General features: G+C 36.3%; 1 protein-coding gene across 1 annotated transcript in view; it reads left to right on the top strand.

Annotated features, from left to right (window-relative positions):
* MALRD1 (MAM and LDL receptor class A domain containing 1) overlaps nucleotides 1–18,099 on the top strand; it is a 263,637-nt gene that overhangs the window by 117,217 nt on the left and 128,321 nt on the right. Inside the window, exon 26 of the mRNA XM_063323881.1 lies at nucleotides 811–1,108. Within this exon, the coding sequence (XP_063179951.1) occupies nucleotides 811–1,108 (298 nt within the window). The remainder of the gene's footprint in view (nucleotides 1–810; nucleotides 1,109–18,099) is intronic.

Here is an 18,099-nt window from a genome sequence, read left to right as displayed (position 1 = left end):
AATTTGAGCTATAGACATGGTCTCGCATATTATAACATGAATTACCTTATTTTCAGGGTCCTACTTCATTCTTGGAAGTATTCTGATCTTTGTCAGAAACAAGATATTGAACTAGATTAAGTATTCATTTGATCAAATACAAGTATTCCTTTGTTGCTCTTGAACTGAAAATAACTGAGAGAGCAGTTAATGGTGATGATTCTTCACAGTGATTTTTTTAATGTTCTGTTGATCTTACTTCTGTACTTCATAGTTTATTTTCCCATTTTTACTAAAAAAAAAAGTTAAATAATAAAATCACTGTTTTCTTACCCGAGAACCTCTCATGCTTTATTTTAGCTGTTGTTTTGCATTTCTTCAGTCCATGTGGAAGTTTTTCTCCCACGTTAGATTAAATTATTTTCTAATCACACACTCTGTAATCTAGCACAAACACGTTTATAACCAGAGCAGTGTTGAGTAAACTGAAGTTACTTCCCTTATGGTAAATGGCAGTGCTCCATTCCTGTTTTCTTATCAAGTATTTTCATTCTTTTCATTTACATGCAAGAGTTATTCAAAAGAAATGTAAGATCAGCTGTCACGGTTTTGTAATGCTGGCTTCCAAGTTTGGTTTATGGAATATTTCAAAAATTTTCACTGGTAGGTCTTTCTGTGTGTGTTTTAATTAAATTGCGTTTGAATCAGTAAAATTAAGGGCTATTCTGAATGCTATTAATAATGCTCCATTTAATAATTAAGGTAAATACAATAGCAGAATGTGTCTGAAGTCACCTAGTGTATACGTGATGCTACTGTTCTTGCTTACAGATACTTTTCTATTACCATATGTATGGAGCTCACATTGGATCATTGATTGTCTACCAGAGGACTACAGCGAAACATGAAAAAATTCTCTTTAATCTTACTGGAAACCAGGGAAATTTCTGGCAGCGTAAGGCACTGATCCTGGCTGGAGATGGAGATGAAGATTTCCAAGTTGTCTTTGAAGGGATAGCTGGAAAAGGTCCCAAAGATGGCATAGCACTTGATGACCTCACGTTATCCAGGGAGTGCTTACCATCCCAGGAGTTTTTACCAGCAGAACCCACAACGCTACCTCCAACAGGTATGTTCCTGCTATGGACAAACAGTATCTGTCTGTAAGTCTAAAAGAATGATAGCAGCATTGTTTTCATTTGTCTCTCCTTCAAAGAGAAATAGAATACATAGTTTGCTATAGTTTTTAAGTAGATCTTTGAAATTCTAATAAAATTATTTTATGAAATAATTGTTTGGATACTGAGTCAACGCTTGTGAATCTGCAAGACTTACTGTCCAGCGGTGTATACTTAGACAATATCCTCCTTAATTCAGTGGGATTTATTTATCAATAGCTGGAAAAAATAGCTGTTGTAAAATAAAGAATTAAGAGCAGTACATAGCCAATATGGACAGATCGCAATAAGGCCAGCAGGCTTTAATGCTTTTTGGCTAGTGGGAATTCCTATTTATACTGGGTTTTGGGAGCCATATCCACCTTGTTCCCATGTGGTGTGGTGCCAGCATTGGTACAATTATTTGCACCGTCCTCACTTACTGCACAAGGGAAATAAGACTCAGAAAAATTTTACCAAAAATAATAAAGTTCTGATGGGGACGGATCCCAAGGTAAGAGCTGCTCCTGAAAGCACTGCTATTGTTCATTACTAATATTTACTTGGACACACTTGGATGAAGTAGAGCCTCTTTCTGACAGAACAGGACAAATCTCTTTCCTCCTTCCACATTTATCACCAGAGCTACTGAAATGTAAACCCCCAAAGTGGAACTTAGGAGATGCATTTTGTGCCGGGGCCTACTACAAATTTCCTGCATGGCTGCGGCAAGTCATTTTATCTCACTTCTCTGTCTTTCTGATCAATAAAACAAAGTTAATATTTCCCAATGTCAAGGACTACCGGGAGAATGGATCATTAATTTATGTGAGCTGCTTGGCTTTGTTACTGCTGCTAATGAGTAGTCTTCCCCTTTAGGATATCATTAAGCACTGCTCAGGCACTGGGAAATAACACTGATGAGATTACATCAAACCTAAGAAATCATACTGTACTTTGTACACAAGATAAACAGGAAAGATATGGGCGATGTTTTCCAGATATTATCTCTGATAAGTTGCCAGCTACAGTATGTAGTATTGGCTTCCTACTTCTGTCAGAACAGTCATGGAAATTTATTGCAAATGAGACTGGTGTTTTAAAGTTCATCTTTATATGAATGTTACCCCAAGAAGAACACTAGCTGAGATTTCTGATTCTTTATTTTTGATGTTTTCAGACTCTATCCTCTTAATGGTAGATGCAAGTCCCTATGGCAGTGTTAGAAACTTTAAAAGCTTTGGTTTTGATAGTAAAGGATGTTCCAAAACACTTTTATGATGTATATAATAAAAAAGCTACTAAAATCTCAGGAAAAAGCCACCAGAGACTGATTTCTTGTTGTAGCTCATCTAAGGTGTACTTTGTGAACTTTGTAGATTCACAACACTTTGAGATAATGGTCTAAATTCATCCTTATAGCAAACTATCTTTTCTATACCAACAGTTTTCACTTGTTCCAGACAAGAGTTTACATTAGCCACTGAGGGTTCCAACTTACAGCTACTATTTAGCTGTGATATCTGTTTGGAACGTTGCTTGAAATGCAGGCTTAGAAACCTGAGTGTGAAATCTACTCCTGCCTACAGAAATGTTCTGAACAGTGGCAAAATGCGTGCTAGAGGCTGTGAAAAGTGCTCTGTGATATAACTTTATAAACTTGAGCCAGCTAGAATGACCACAATGATCAGCTGCAAAAATCTGTTCTCCTGGACTTCTCTACTCATATGTGGAGAAAAAGGAGAGTTTAACCAAAAGTGAAACTCTTATATCCACTGCTCAATTCTTTTTTTTAACATTTCTGAGGATGAAGAACATCATACAGCAGAGATCTGCTCCTTCCTTGTCTCCAGCCAAAGAGAATATACTTAAGAAAGTTGAAATGTTATATCTCTGAGAGAGAGATTTGTAGCTTTTGAGGTCTATTCTCATAAAATGACAATGCAGAATTGGTAGTGATGCATAGTTTTCTAGCTGTTTGATATGCTTCCTCTACTATATTTTTACAAGTGTTTCCTTTTCTCAGGACTTACGAGGAATGTTTCCTTCATTTTAGGTACTCAAAATAGCACAGGGAATAGTAACTGTCATAATGTTTTCCTCCCCTTCTCTTCACCCAAATGAAGTTTGTTTATTCAACATTCTTTCTCACGGTTTGAAGAGCTTACTTTGTAATTTTTATGACATACCAATCTACAACAGGTATTCTGCAAACTGATCGAACCACATTAAATAACAAACAAAAAAATCTGATACAGTTCCTTTTTAATGTCTTTTTTTTGAAAAATCAGAATTCATTGCACACATCAAGGGAGACTCTTCTGAGTATTATAAGCAATATCACTGTGTAACACAAGTATACTAAGGTGGTCTGTGCTTGTTATTTCTGCACATAGAGAGCTATGGCAATGGATATAGTGTAAGGACTAAATAGAATAGAGGTATTAAATGTTCAGGCTCTCACTGTTCAGAAGAATTGTCCCCTGACTCCATGTAAACTCTCTGAACTTCCGAACATTAAAAAAAAAATCCATTCTAGGTGAGTTGTTTTTCTTCCAGATAAAAATGCAGTAATACTTAGAGGCTGAATGCAAGCACTGGACAACTAGAAAAAATAATTTTGAAAGTTATCATTGTCATTTTCTGTAGACTGACAGCATGCTGTAGACTGTCCTCATGATGCTGCTTAGCAACAGCGATGCTGAAATGGAAAGCCACCGAGAGCTGCTTAAAATGCTGTGCCTGAGCAACAATAAACATCATTTTAGGCTGGCACTTATCAACTCCTTACTGTATGAATAATGATGCATGGGAGAATATTGGGTTTTGCTAATATCCTACAATGGTACTGTGTGTAGGAAGCTGCAAAGACAGTTTTGTTCTACCACTGCTACTTATGCCCTTTGCTGTGTCTCTGCAGTGTGGCCAGATTCGCAAGTTAGATTCTGCCCCGTGTAAGTGTCTGCCTGTACCCACATCAGCCCAGGAACAGCCCTTGGCCACACTGAACACTTGAAAAGTTGTAATTCCAGCCTTGTTTCCTCTGAAATAACTTTCACCTTCCTGTGGACCTGGCCAGCTGGCAGGACTGTGTAGGTCAGGTAGCATATTTAACACTTAACCACTCTTTCTCTCCATTGCATTTCAAAGATGCAGTAACACCTATTTTCTGTATGCTTTTCCCAATAGAAGGGATTTAATAGTTTTCACAGAATCACGGAATGGTAGGGGTTGGAAGGGACCTCTGGAGATCGTCTAGTCCAACCCCCCTGCCAGAGCAGGGTCACCCAGAGCAGGTGGCACAGGAATGCGTCCAGGCGGGTTTTGAATGTTTCCAGAGATGGAGACTCCACCACCTCTCTGGGCAGCCCATTCCAGAGCTCTGTCACCCTCAAAGTGATCAAAAAAGGACAGACATATATGATACTTCTTCCTAATGTTCCTAATACTTCCTTTTTAGGAGATCTTATGAACTGAATGTAGTTTTACATATGTAGTAAACCTTAATGTATTTGCCTTTTGTATAGAGTCTGGTTTCCCTGGGAACACATTCAAAAGTTTATCTCCCTCCTCATTTTTGGCAGCAAGTTGTGCAGGTCTGCCACCTGCTGAGAAAGCACCTCTGTTTTCACCCCGTCTCCTGTTCGACAATGTCTTTCACTGAAAATGTTGGTGAAAACAGACAAACCCGCTTACTCCATATTGATCTCTATGCAATTGTCTTTAAGTAGCATTACACGCTGAAGGACTTCCAAGTTATTTCTTGCATGGAAACTATTCCATATGTTTTCCTTTCTCTGACTTTTTAAAAAATCTGCTATAATCTTTTCAGATTATAAAATCAGGTCTGTGTAGACTGTTTAGGAAATGAGTGAACAGTGGAATGATGCTGTAGTGAAAGGATTATTTTTCTCTTTGCTCTCTTGCCTGATAAATCCTAAAGTTTTGTTTGCTTTGCCCTTTTTGAGCACTGGTCTGATGTGTTCCTAGAGCTATCTGGAGTACTCTGTGGTGTCACACCTTAGTAGTGGTAGTGACTGGAGCTCATCACCCACTTGTGAGGACATTGTGTTATTCTTTGTAACCCAGTTAACATTGCACTTCATTGCCAGTCACTCAGGATGCAATTCATTTCTTAACTGTGACTGTTTAGTTCAATTGTAGTAGTATAAGATACCTGACACACTTGCTTGGGGCTGGCAGCTCTGTTACAGGGAGGATAGGAAAGTCCAACACCCTGCAATGGAGGCTGATGTCAGGAAGGCTGCCCACGCATAACAAGCACTGGATACTGTCACTTTAAGCAACTTCATCATCACAAAATACTTTTCCTGTTATTCATAGTTATTCCTAGCTCATATCACCCTGAATAACTTCATATCACTAGCAAACTTCCTTAACTCGTTGCGCATGCACTTCCCTGGTCTTTTATGAGTAAGCATTAAAGAATACAGCCTTGCTACGTTTTTTTGGTTTGTTGGTTGACTTTTGTTTGTTTTGGTTGGTTGTGTGTTTGTGTTTGGTTTTGTTTTGTTTTCTTCCAGACTGGTTTTTCAACCATTTTAGATCAAATGTCTAATTCACCAAAAAAAAAAAAAATAAAAAAAAAAATTGTAGAGTTCAGTAGCACAGCTAAAATTAAAATAAATAAAGGCAAAGGAGGATAATAGTCAGGAAATCAGATTTGCCAAAATCCTTTCATTTGAAATATTGCACAAAACTTTAGAGCATGTTCTAAAGACCAAAGGATATTGCTTATATCACTCTTTTGGAGATGTAATTAGATTTATAAAAATTTACAGACACATAAATAGAAACAACCTTGGCACTTATTCTAACTAATATATAATTACAAGAACGATCACATTTTATGCTTCAGTGCATAATGTGATCTCCTACTGAAAAGAGGAAAAAATGTCTCCTTATGCACAACTAATCAAATAAGAAAGCGTTTACATCTTCCTTTGAAGCAAACAGCATCGACCATTGTCTTAGAGAACAGGATGTGAAATAAGTAAAGTAGAATGTCTAAAGCACTTTACAACCAATTCTGGGAAAAAACCAAACAAACAAGCAAAAAAAACCCCCAAAAACCCAAGCCTATAAAGAGTACTCATAATTTCTAATATGCCCCGTAACTTTTGGAAGATAGAATATACCTATATAGTTGCCTTAATAGCATACAGCAGGGTTTTTTTCTTAATTAGTGCCTGAACAGAAACAGGCTCTCAGATGTATCTAGAATGAAGTTCCATGCAAGTGGCAATTTTCATTTTCACCTATATAATAGTATGAAAAGAAAAGTTCATGGTTATAGTCCAGACTTCTAAAAATAATAAATTGACATGTTTAATTTCTTCTCTGTCCTTCTGGCACAAGATACAATTATTCCATACTTTTCAGAAAAATGGTGGAAATACTACAGAATAAGTAGATTGCTTTAGTAGCTGGACACAAAGCTAATAGTAGTCATGCATACAGGTGACTTGAATTCAACTTCTACATATATTGTCCAGCTGTTATGGACAAAATGATCCTTTTATTGCCAGCAAAGGAGACAAAATATATAGCCTGGATTTTCACATTGTACTTTCTGATTCTATGAAGCTTTCTCCAGCTGAATTTCAAGTCAGTGTAATTATAATAACTGTACTTTATCAATTTAATTGGAAATATCTGCCCTTGGTCAACCAATTTCATTCCACAGTTTCTTGGTTTTGTTTGTTGCTAGCTAGGCCACTGATCTATCTCCTTTGTTTTTGAGGTCTATCCTTACCAGGCTTGGTTTTAAAAATGAAAACAATATGCCCATTTGCTAAAATAAAATAATAAAAAAACCCATTTATTTATACTACATTTTATTTACAAATAATTATTTACAAAATAATTACAAAAATTTAGAATGGGTTGTAATTTTAAAGATACTTTGGAGTTAAAAATATTTTTTTCCAACATTCAGTGGGAATTTAGGATACATTTCTGTCCATAACCAATTGCAATATTTGTACATACAATAAACTAGAGATAATTTGCAGAAGTTTCTCATACTTTCTTATGATTTTATCTCAAAGAAACAAAATGTTTCCCTTAGGTATTGCCAGACCTAATACCTTAAATGTGAAATAAAGCTCAAAGATTTTTTGGATCAGCAGTCATAGCAGAGCCTGAATTGGGCCCATAACTGATTACAACTCTAGAAACTGGACAACAGAACATGATTAATGTCATCTAAGGTCCTTGGAGGCAGGGCACTGTCAGCACTTGTTTTTGTGTTTGGCAAAACAGTTTAACATCTCCAAAACTTTCCTTAGCTATTGGGTCTCCACAGATAGCTTTCTGAGAAACGTGTCCCACAGCAGACATCCAAACAAGTATCAGGTCAGGAGAAATGAATTTTCACCACTGCCAGCTTGACATGAGTCTCTGAGCAGCAGGTGAGGGCAGGTATTTATATCTACGTTCATGGTGTGAACTGGTGATTCCTTTTGGCAATGGGTAGCTGGGGTATGGGAATGGCTTTTCTAACCAAAGGCAAACTGTTTCTAAAAGTGCAAGAGGAATTCCTGATACTATATTTATAAAGGAGAGCCCTGTTAAAGAGCCGTGCTCTTTTATTTTCTCCCTGCTGGGAGAATTAAGTAAGACGACTTTTACCAAATCTAAGCTTTCCCAGGACTACCAGTGATACTGGCATTATTAGCTCAGACCTTTCCCTATGTGTTACATATTCCATATGCAGACCCTGCCTCTGCCTGGGTGAACTGAGAACAGGAAAGTTCCAACACTACTTTGCTTTCCAAGAACTAACAAATTACCCTCACTTGAATGTAATTACTTTTCTCTCATTCGTATAAAGTAGAGAAATAATGCTGCAGTACAGGGTGTTCCTAGGAACATCAAGTGCTTTTACTGTGAAGCCAAGTCTTGCAACAGCAAAAGTGATCTGAAAAGAAGTTATATTCCACAGTATCTAGTCCTATTTTACCTTTAGTGCACTACATCTTTGCTGGGCATTTGAATTGTCTGGACATCCTGGAACAAAATTTGTATGTGTGGTTAAGACTGCAGGCATGCGTGTACTTTTCTCTCCCTCTCTAACTGTAGGAAACAAGCTGAATTTGAAGTGGCTTTTCAGTACATACTTATCAATAGTCACTTTGGACTGTATTTTACTTTTCTAGTTACGGTGTTTACATTTTCAATATGGTATGCATTAGACAATGAAGGCCGTTATTTTGAATAAGGTATTTGTAAATTTTATTTGAAAGCTTAGCTTATATTTTGTGCTTTATATCAAAGAAGATTCCAAGCAATTCACTGCACTGCTTCATTTTCATGCTGTGATTTATTTTTTTCTCAAACTTCTCAATAGAATATGCCTCCCAAGATACCTAACTAACTATCACAACATGTCCCTGGATTGCTGTTTAATGTTAGGATAAACAAAGTTAATAAACAAATGAGTGGTAAAAAGACTGTTAACTGTCAAAATGTACAAAGCATTCCTGAGTGTGGAAGGACCAAACTCGGTTAATGCTCAAAAGTGAGATTACTTTACATGCCTCACACAGAGAGAGGAGATTGAAGAAATGGAAATTCAAAAAAGTGCTTTTTTGATCTCTAGAAACTTCGAACTATCCAGAATACAGCAAAGGTTGTGTCACCAAGTAACCAATAATCACAGAAGTTCTCCACAAGAAATATTGATGGGAGGTTATTGACTGAGGCTTCGTGGTCTTCACCAAGCACCAGGGAAAAAAAGCTAGCAGACATTCCTCTTCAGCTAGACTAGAGAGGGAATATGTTGGTGAACTGGAGAGAGCAAAGATTCTTTTCTCCTCCTTTCTTTTTTAGGAAGTGCTTCTTTGTTTGGGGAAAGCCCTGAATATTTGTGTGCTGCATTCTTAGGTATCTGAGTAAAAAATAAAGTTGTGGGGAGAGAGAAATAAAACCAGCTTAACATGCATAATGAATCTTTAAGTAACTTAAATCCAAATTTTATCAAACTTATCTAAGACTTAAAATATTTAGAGTGGGATTCAGCTCCGAGTAAAGACTCAGAGCAGATGTCATGTACACCTAGGTGTACTCAAGATGTGTCAGGGATCTAAATTCCAATGACAGTCAATATACTATATTGTTCTTTTGCTGCTCAGCTACTCAGGACACAAATGAATTGCACCATCACAGGCATCTATTGTTATTCGTGATGCAGTAGGGTGTCTGAGAAATCACCACAGTGCTGCCAGGTGTGTAACAGAGGATGTATGGAAAGTATATGCCCTTCAGGGGTAGCAGCTGGTGACAAAGTATGTTGTCTTACACGTTTAAAGATGCTATGTGTGTGGGCAACTGAATAAAACCTTAGGTTTCTATTTTAGCATGATGTGATCACTCTTTGAGTCCAACAATTGCTACCAACCAGATGCCCACCAGTTTTAATTGCAATTTAAACACCTAGCTTGACTACATGTAGATATAAAGGTATATATCACTTTGTGAGCTGATATATCTAAGTTTTTATTTTAGAACTCTTATTAACATAGTTTTATTTTCATTGTCTCTTACAGGTCTCTCTCTTTTCCTTGGTTGGTTTAGATTTACTTTATCAGAAATGTTTTTTGAGTTGCCTTGCTGTTAGCTTTAACAGAAATGACTGCCAAGTGCTGAGCAGTTGTGTTGAGAGCCTTAGAGTGTTGGAAGATACAGCGTGTTTCCCACAATACTGGTGCAGTATCTCAGCTACGGGATAGGCACACACTCGTTTACCCATAGACTAAACAGTTGTTGTGGGATGGCAGTGCATGATGTCACCTCCCTATGACGTCTGCTTCTGGTCGTGCTGCAGCCTTCCACTCTGGGTGGCTCTATTAGCAATGCCCTTTTGCATGCACCGTACAGAATGAGATTTTGTCCTCAGTAGATGTTGCGTGAAAGGGGGCCAAGCGGCTTTGGCAGAAAATAAACCCCCTTGCGTTCTAACACTCCTCACCGAGGTGGGAGGCTAGGCGCGGCTAGGTTTAAATTCTGAGTGATGCCCAATTCAGCACTATCAGTCCAATCGTGTTTAATATGTATTAAACTATTACGATTTGGATACACTAATAGTGGACTGCACCTTCAGTCTAGTTGTGCTCATGAACTAGCACAGCCACTCTCGAGTCTTTGGTCGCGTTCAGTGAGAAACCGAAACGACTAGCTACTTAAAAAGTGCAGTTTATTTAAACAACAGATATATAGGTTCTTAGGATTGCTGGTGATAAATACACTGTCTGCAAAGCACGTGCAAATTAAAGTATTGTTACATATACAGAACACGTGACAAAGTTATAAAAATACAGCCTGGCTATAAATGTAGAAAAGAGTCTCTAGAGAAATTTCTAAGTTTCCCGAGAAAGCATTCGGTATAATCTAAGTCTTACCCAGAGGCGTCCCTATGGGGAGGAAGAGAGGCTCAGCCCGTCCACTGCTCCCAGAAGTCAGTGATGTAATTCTTTGTGATGATGTCTTCCCTGAGTGTCCCCCCTCTCTCGGGCTATTTTTATACTATTTGTTATCTTCAAGGTGGAGTTTGAGTGACTTTAGTCATACATACTTTTATCATGATTGGTGTAAATTTTTCTCGCTTCACAATTAAAGGTATAGTTTATGAGAAATTCAGGGCGCAGACTCAAGAAGGAGTGGTCGCACCTTGGAGGCAGGTAGCCTTTGGGATGGAGGTGTGTTTTGGTATTATAATGACACTATAATGAGAAAAGTTCGCACAAAGGACAGCATTTCATCAAAATTTGACGAAATGTTGGCTCTGAGTAGCGTGTAGGCCGCTTATCTGTTCCATAGTACCATCTCGTTCCTATACCTGCTATACGTCACAAGGGAAAGCCACAGAACAAGCGCGTTCCGTTCCATCCCTCGTGTAGTTTCCCAAACAACCTTGTACAGGGAATCGCAGATGTTGCATTCTTCGCATGCCAGCTGCGGCTGTATTCTACCTCAGAAGCCTCTTGATTTTATGACTTCCCTTAATGTGTGAACAATGCTGTACTTTTGTATTTTTTAGCCAATTTAGTAATTATTCCATAGGAGATACTTCTGTTCTATTCTAAAATTTAAAAGGTCAGATTACTGCCTTAAAAATGATAGAAATTAAGAGTCTAGAAAGAATTCATAGCTGTTATGGGAGAATATGCCTTCAAATATGCTTTCTTGTTTAGTATGTGTTTAGTTTAAAGACCTTTTATCTCTTTTAAGGGCTTTAGTGTAATTGAACTAATGATAGACGTTAATATTGTGTGTGATTTATTCAGCACTGCTACTTTTTAGACACCCAGTACAAGATTTTTATCTTGGTAAAAGTGTTTATGAATTGGCTGCATAAAGCTTTACATGTGCCATCTTTACTTTGGTGCTACTGCAGCTCAGCTTGAGGATGTGTAAAGCATCATTTGCATATTATGTCAAAAACTAGAATGTGCCTTGTTTGACACAAAGGTTTTCGAACTAGTATTTGTAGTAAATGTCCTTCTATAAGGCTGAATTACGTTACAAGGTCTGCTACTAGCACAACGGCCAAATGTCTGTCTTCTAACAGATGCCTTTGAAATTGTGTAGGATATGATATTTTCCAGTTTTTGGTTTATCATTTGGTTTTTACGGAGCTATTTGCAATTATTGGGACTGTAAGAAAAACCTGCATTGTTTTCCAAATAGATTAAAGTTTCCATAACTCTGCTGCTCAAATTCTGGGTTTTGATTCCAGATCTTTTCACTAGTTGAATGGGTGCTTACATTTGTAGAAAAATATAGTTGATGAGCACATATTTTGTTGAGCATCATCTGGAAGATTCTGTGTAACTAGATAGAGAATGCACAAGCATGTAAAGATGTGGTATCAAAAATTCTTTTACTAGCCTGATGAAAACTGACATGAGGAATTATTTTCTACAAAAAACAAAGCAACCTATTGTATGTGAAGAATCTGGGGATGATGTGGTAAGACAAGTTATTACATCAGAAGAAAATGGATACCAATTTTAGTGAATAACACCCAGAATGTCAATGCAATTTTTTTTCTTAAGAGTAATCCTAGTTTTCTGAAGAGTTCTAATAACATACTTCCATGCTAAGTATGCAATAGCTAACTAGATAGAGAACTGAATGAAACTGGAAGTTGAAACACTAGTTTCTTAGAGTGATAAATGATCACAGAGTAAAGACCAACAAAAATTATTAAAAGATTAGTTTCTGAATCTCAGTACTAATTAATCCAGGTTGTTTAGCTAAAATATTTTGAGATTCACAATTAGTATTACTATGCATATTTCACATAATTAACTAGTTAATTAAAACAGTTTAATTATAAGCATTAGTTGTTTTTCTTTTCATGTGTGCTGAAGATCATAATGAAAATAACAAGATATGTTATCCTAGAGGGAAGGACAGAAGAGAGACAGGGTCAAAAAAAAAGTCTTTAAAATGTTATACTCTTCAGTTTCAGATGAAAGAAGGTCATGCAAAGAAAATATTTATCTAGAACAATTCTTTGTCTGACATTTTACTGAATACTTTTTTATTTAGCAAATTTTTATTTTATTTTTTTAAAAAACAGAGATGTGACATTGATCAACAGAAATAAGCTGTGGCTATTTAATAGCCAATTATCAAGTAAAAATGAACTACCTATTTCTTGAGGTTAAAAGGAACGCAGCCTGTCTGCCAGACTAGGGTTACGTCTACTCTGTCTGAGCACATACATTTGTTTCTCTCCTTCATATGTATATATTCAATCACTTGCACAGTCCTAAAGAAAATGCTGACTTCTCATTGTCAAACTGTTTGAGACTGCAAACTTGGGAAACATGGCTGAAATATCTCTTCCTGTGGTATTTTGATATTTTTCATGTTTCTGCAAGAAAACAGCACCGAAAGGTTCTGTGCAAGCAGAACGTCTGTTCGAAATAAATTATTTCCCTACTGAGAAAATGTGCAACAGCTATGCTGGTCCCCTTTCAAGTGACAATATCAATAGCAAATTATAACTGTTCCGTGCTGATAAACTCAGGCATAATTTTGATCACAAGCCTTTAAGCCTACTTCTCTCTTATTCTTAAGTTTCAACACAATTATTTCAGCAGTATATGTAGAATCTAATTAGCATGATAGATAACACATTACTTTGTCTAGTGATCAGGAATAAACAATAGCTGATATGGCAAATAAAGATTCACTTTATTGTTATTCTTAACTTTTTTGCAATAGGATAACAGATTCTCAAAAAATACTATCTTAAGCGAAAATCTTGCATCTCTCTTCATAGGAGAAAAAGATCCTTTCTATAGTAGAGCTATTGCTGTTCTGTTGTTCCAGGCAGGGACAGAGTTGGCTTCATACACATCCTACAGCTGACTCCCTTTGGAATCAATTTCTGTGAAGGATGCTTATGGGATTCTGAGCAGTGACTTTTAAGAGATGTGCAGATACATCCAGATGCAAATGCCCAAGAGGATAACTTCCAAGTAGATGCTATGCGTTGGTCAAAAAGCTATTCCAGTCATGAAGCTGAAGTAGTAGGGCTGTTATAACTCAGGGAGAGTACAGTTCTTTCCTTCTGTCCCTGAGGCTCTGAATTTTGAGAGAATATTTGCCTCTTAGTGGAGATAAAGAGTTATAAGTGCTGAAATTGCTAATTTGAGAGCTTGGTTAGCCACGTCAGTATTCAATATTCTAGTGCATACAAAACGTGATCTACTGGTTTGTGAACTTGGAAAGAATCAGAGATGTATTTTAGATTTTAAAAAAACCTTGAATTTGGATGCCCAACCTCAAATTAGTGAGACGTAGTTTGTCACAAAGCAGAAATGCCACAGAAGTCTTCTCATGATTTTGTCACAGCTATAGATATAAAATTAATTTTCTGTATTTTGAAATTGTCTAGTGTTGTGTGGCTATGCTTCAAAAGAAGAATGGTATAAGAAAGTATTCAGCTTCTCTTGGTCTTTCAAATAAAGGTTTGGGCCAGGTAAATACATGGGTTCTGAGTAGTATTGGGTTTCGGGTTTTAGATCTATTTGTACTTAATTCTGTTTTTGCCTTACCTTCCTTTCTGCACTGAGGAGAGCTGAATGGCAGAGCCTGCATACAAATCTGTATCTGAACTGGTCACGAATAAATTTAGACTAGATGCTAAAAGGGTCCCTTATCTGAAAACTGAAAAATAACCTTCCATTAGCTGCAATGGAGAAAGTTACTGATTATATTGAAGGCAGAGGAATTGCTTGAGGTTGTTGCCTTTCATAAAAGTGAAGTAGGGCTGGTGATTTGAGCAATTTATGTTAAAGACCAGGTTCCTATGAAATGGGATAAAACATTTAATCAGGGCTTTCTTTCTAACAATAAACCTTTATGCTGTTCCTTGTTCAGTCACTTGCTAAGCTTATGTGCTGCTATTTGCTTACCTGAAAGAGTGCTGCTAAACATGAACACACACTGAATTGAGGTACAGTTAATAAAACTATTATTGCTTTGGGGAATAAATGATCGTACTCGATTGGACTAACGTTAAATGAGGATAATCAAGAAAAAATTATTTTGTCTTAACTGTTCATGCCGGCTGGAAAAAAATAAGTAACAGAACTACTTGATTCCATTAGAACACGTTAACAGTATAAGTGGCATTAAATGCAGTTGTTGTTACTTGCAGAATCTCACCTCAAACCACTTATGATGACTTTATAGGTATATTTTTCATGTTTTTCTTTCATTGTCTGAGAACAAACATCTCTGTAACACAGGGAAAAGGGAAAAGCTGACCATATTAGAAGCTATGTTTCTTTGAGGTACCAGGTGATTAAAGAGTTTTTTGGTATCTTTCTCCTCCATCAAGCATAACACGTTTTTCATTTTCCTATTGACCTTTCCAGTGGAGGCTCAAAGGTGTGTGGAAGGCTATTCAAGACATCAATAAAATCTTTTAATCACCATGTCCTCTTCAGCTCGCTATGGCATTCTGTCTAATATAGGTAGGAAGTCTTGTAATATCATATGGTAAATACAGTAATCCTGAAACTTATTCCTTCAGAGCAATGAGAGGTGAAGGATTCATAGGGGTCATGAGATTCCATTTAATCAGTTTTGGACATTATTCATTTCTTCTACACTTGACTCTTACTCAGGTATTGCTAAAGAGTTTAAATACTGCTGTGTTTAAATGCTGTAACTGTTTATAGAAATTCTATGCAAATTACATTTCTTGCAGCTCTTTCACAATTTCATCCCATCTGTACATGACTGAGAATATTCCAAGGCAGTTTCCTTTTTAATTTACATTTGCATTTTTGAACATTATTTTAAGGGAAAATGTTGACACTCATATATACTAGAGGTCCACAACTGAAAACAGATATACATGATTCATTATCTTCACCCTTTGGACCACCTTAACTTGTCAAAAAAAAGTCAGACTTCTGGGGTCTTGTGGACATATAATCACTCAGTGACCATTTTGTACTCTTACTGCTTAGTCATATCTTTTTTCATGTCTCTATTTGCCAGAGAAGGGGTTTCTAAAAGTATTTTCGTTTATACTTCCAGCTGTGGATCCAGCATTTCTCAAGTTCTGGGCATCCATGTCCAGTGCCTTTTCTCCCCTATGTTAGGAAAAGATAAGAAATCAACTGAGCAAGTTTTGGTTGTTGGAGAAGCTTTCATCAGCTCTTTGTCATGGGAGAAGCTTAGAAGGTTAACAGTTTCTTCTCAAAGTCCCTTTTGCAAATGAACTCAAGCTGTTGTTTTTTTAAACTTTGGGTTTCTCAGAATGACAATCAGCATGTCAAGGTACTTGAGAGGCTTGCAAAACCAAAAATTCAAATGTCTGCACTCAATCCTAGAAAAAACAGACTATTTACAAAAGAAATAGCTGATAATGTCTAGTAGGTTTTAAGTCTTCTTTTTTTCCAGCACTTCAACTTCTGAAAGTCTTAAAAAATTCTTCTAATTTCCAAAGCCTTACTTTTGAAATTAGATGCATTTTTCACATTCCTGTGCTGACAAGTCATTATTATTATGCATCATCAACTGTGATGAAAGCACTTTACTCTGTGTCCTTGGGTTATACTGGTGAGATATTAGAGGAAAGATGTTCTTGTTAACAATTATTTTTTTTTAAGGACACATAAAATACAGTCATGCAGTAATGTCAACTTAGAGCAAGAATGATAATGAAGTAATAGTTGCAGGGAAAAACTCAGAGATCTAAATTATCTAGAGAGCCCCTATCCCTGGGATGTCAAACTCTTAGCCTGCTGATTAATTACTCTGGCCTCTATACCAGATTAGAGTTCTACAGGAGCTCTAGCTTTGATTTAGGAACCGGTATACTTCTAGCTATGTGAATGTAAATAAAATATTTTTGAGCAGATCTAGCTTTTCAAGCCTACTGATGTGCTATTCTAATACTCCTGAGAATTCTAAACTGGATTTAGGTTTGGAAAACGTAGATGATGATACCATTAAGTATAATAAGTTTAAGGAGCCCAAGTTTAACAACCTGGAATATCCTTATCACCAATCTGTTTTCCTGTGGTTCTAAAACATGAATTAGCTTGCTGGTGATTTTAAGGCAATGCTGATATAAAATAAGAACTGAAAAAGAACCAATTTTAAATTATGAGAATTAAGTGTTAAATGCGTATGACTAGAGTCATAACTAGTGTAATCACAGAGTCAGAGAATGGTAGGGGTTGGAAGGGACCTTAAAGAAGTTTTTCCTCACATTGAAATGGGATTTCTTGTGTTCCAGCTTTTGCCCCTTGTCCCATATATAATCATATTTTTGCAATATTCTAGAAGTTCTGATCTAATTTATCTTTATCAGTTTAATTATCATACCTAATTTTTTTCCAATAAACAAAGGTATTTAAAGGATCAGCTTCAAGAAGATTGGACTCTAATGAAGAAATATGAGATTTTCATCTCAATTTTGTAGCTACTATAGGCCAGATAAGTATTTAGTTTATCTGGTATAAATTTTCATAATTATATAAGCAAATTAAGGTCTGCAACTACACTTTGATTTTTAAAACCAAAAGGCACTACTCTTAATATGTAATTTAACCTCCCCTATAGCACTAATCACGTTTTTATCTAAAGTTTTCCTTGGTTTATCAAATAATTTTAAGTTAAACTAAAGCATATCTCTTGGGGGGAAAAAAAATCAATCTGTATTTAAAACCCTTAACTGATACAGAATTTACCACAGCCTTTGGCTGTCTGTTCAATGGTTAATTACTCAATCATATTATTTTAATTTGAACTTCACCAACTTGAATTTTCCAGCATATAATGTTGGGGTTTTTTTTCTGCTAGATTAGATCTTTCTGCTGTCAGTGTTTGTCTTCTTACAGATAATTACAGAACATGATCAAGCTATTTCTTAAGCTTGTCTCTGATAAGTTACGTTAATTGGGCTCCTTTTGGTCACTCAATGTAAGTGTGTAATCATAAAATTCCTTTAAGAATCTTTCATGGCCAATCCAAGCAAATATGACACAGTTTGTTTTCATCCATGTTGAGTGAAAATGAAATGATTGCAAACTCGGATTTAAGTCCAAACATCTTGTGAGAACTTGTAATGGATTTTCATGGTAAACGGTTTTATGTGGCATTAAAAAAAAAAAAAAATTAAAAAAACCCCAATCTATTACCTTCATAAAGGGAAGGATTCTCATCCTGAAATAAAAGGCAAACTAAATATTGTGGAGGAAACAAACAACTGATAAAGAATTTGGGGGACAAAAAAATTAGTGTTAAGTATAGGGTATTTCTGAACAGAGATGTAGGAAGATCATCTGAAGATCTTAACACCTTTTAAGTGTTAGTAGAAAAAATCAAGTCCTTCTCAAGTATCTCTGTGTCCTAAAGTGAAGGAAAAGAATAAATAAAAGGCCACTCGGGCATCATTTTATCA

Source organism: Chroicocephalus ridibundus, chromosome 2 (assembly GCF_963924245.1).
Source record: "Chroicocephalus ridibundus chromosome 2, bChrRid1.1, whole genome shotgun sequence".
NCBI classification, from domain to species: domain Eukaryota; kingdom Metazoa; phylum Chordata; class Aves; order Charadriiformes; family Laridae; genus Chroicocephalus; species Chroicocephalus ridibundus.
This window is presented reverse-complemented; position numbering and strand designations above follow the sequence as displayed.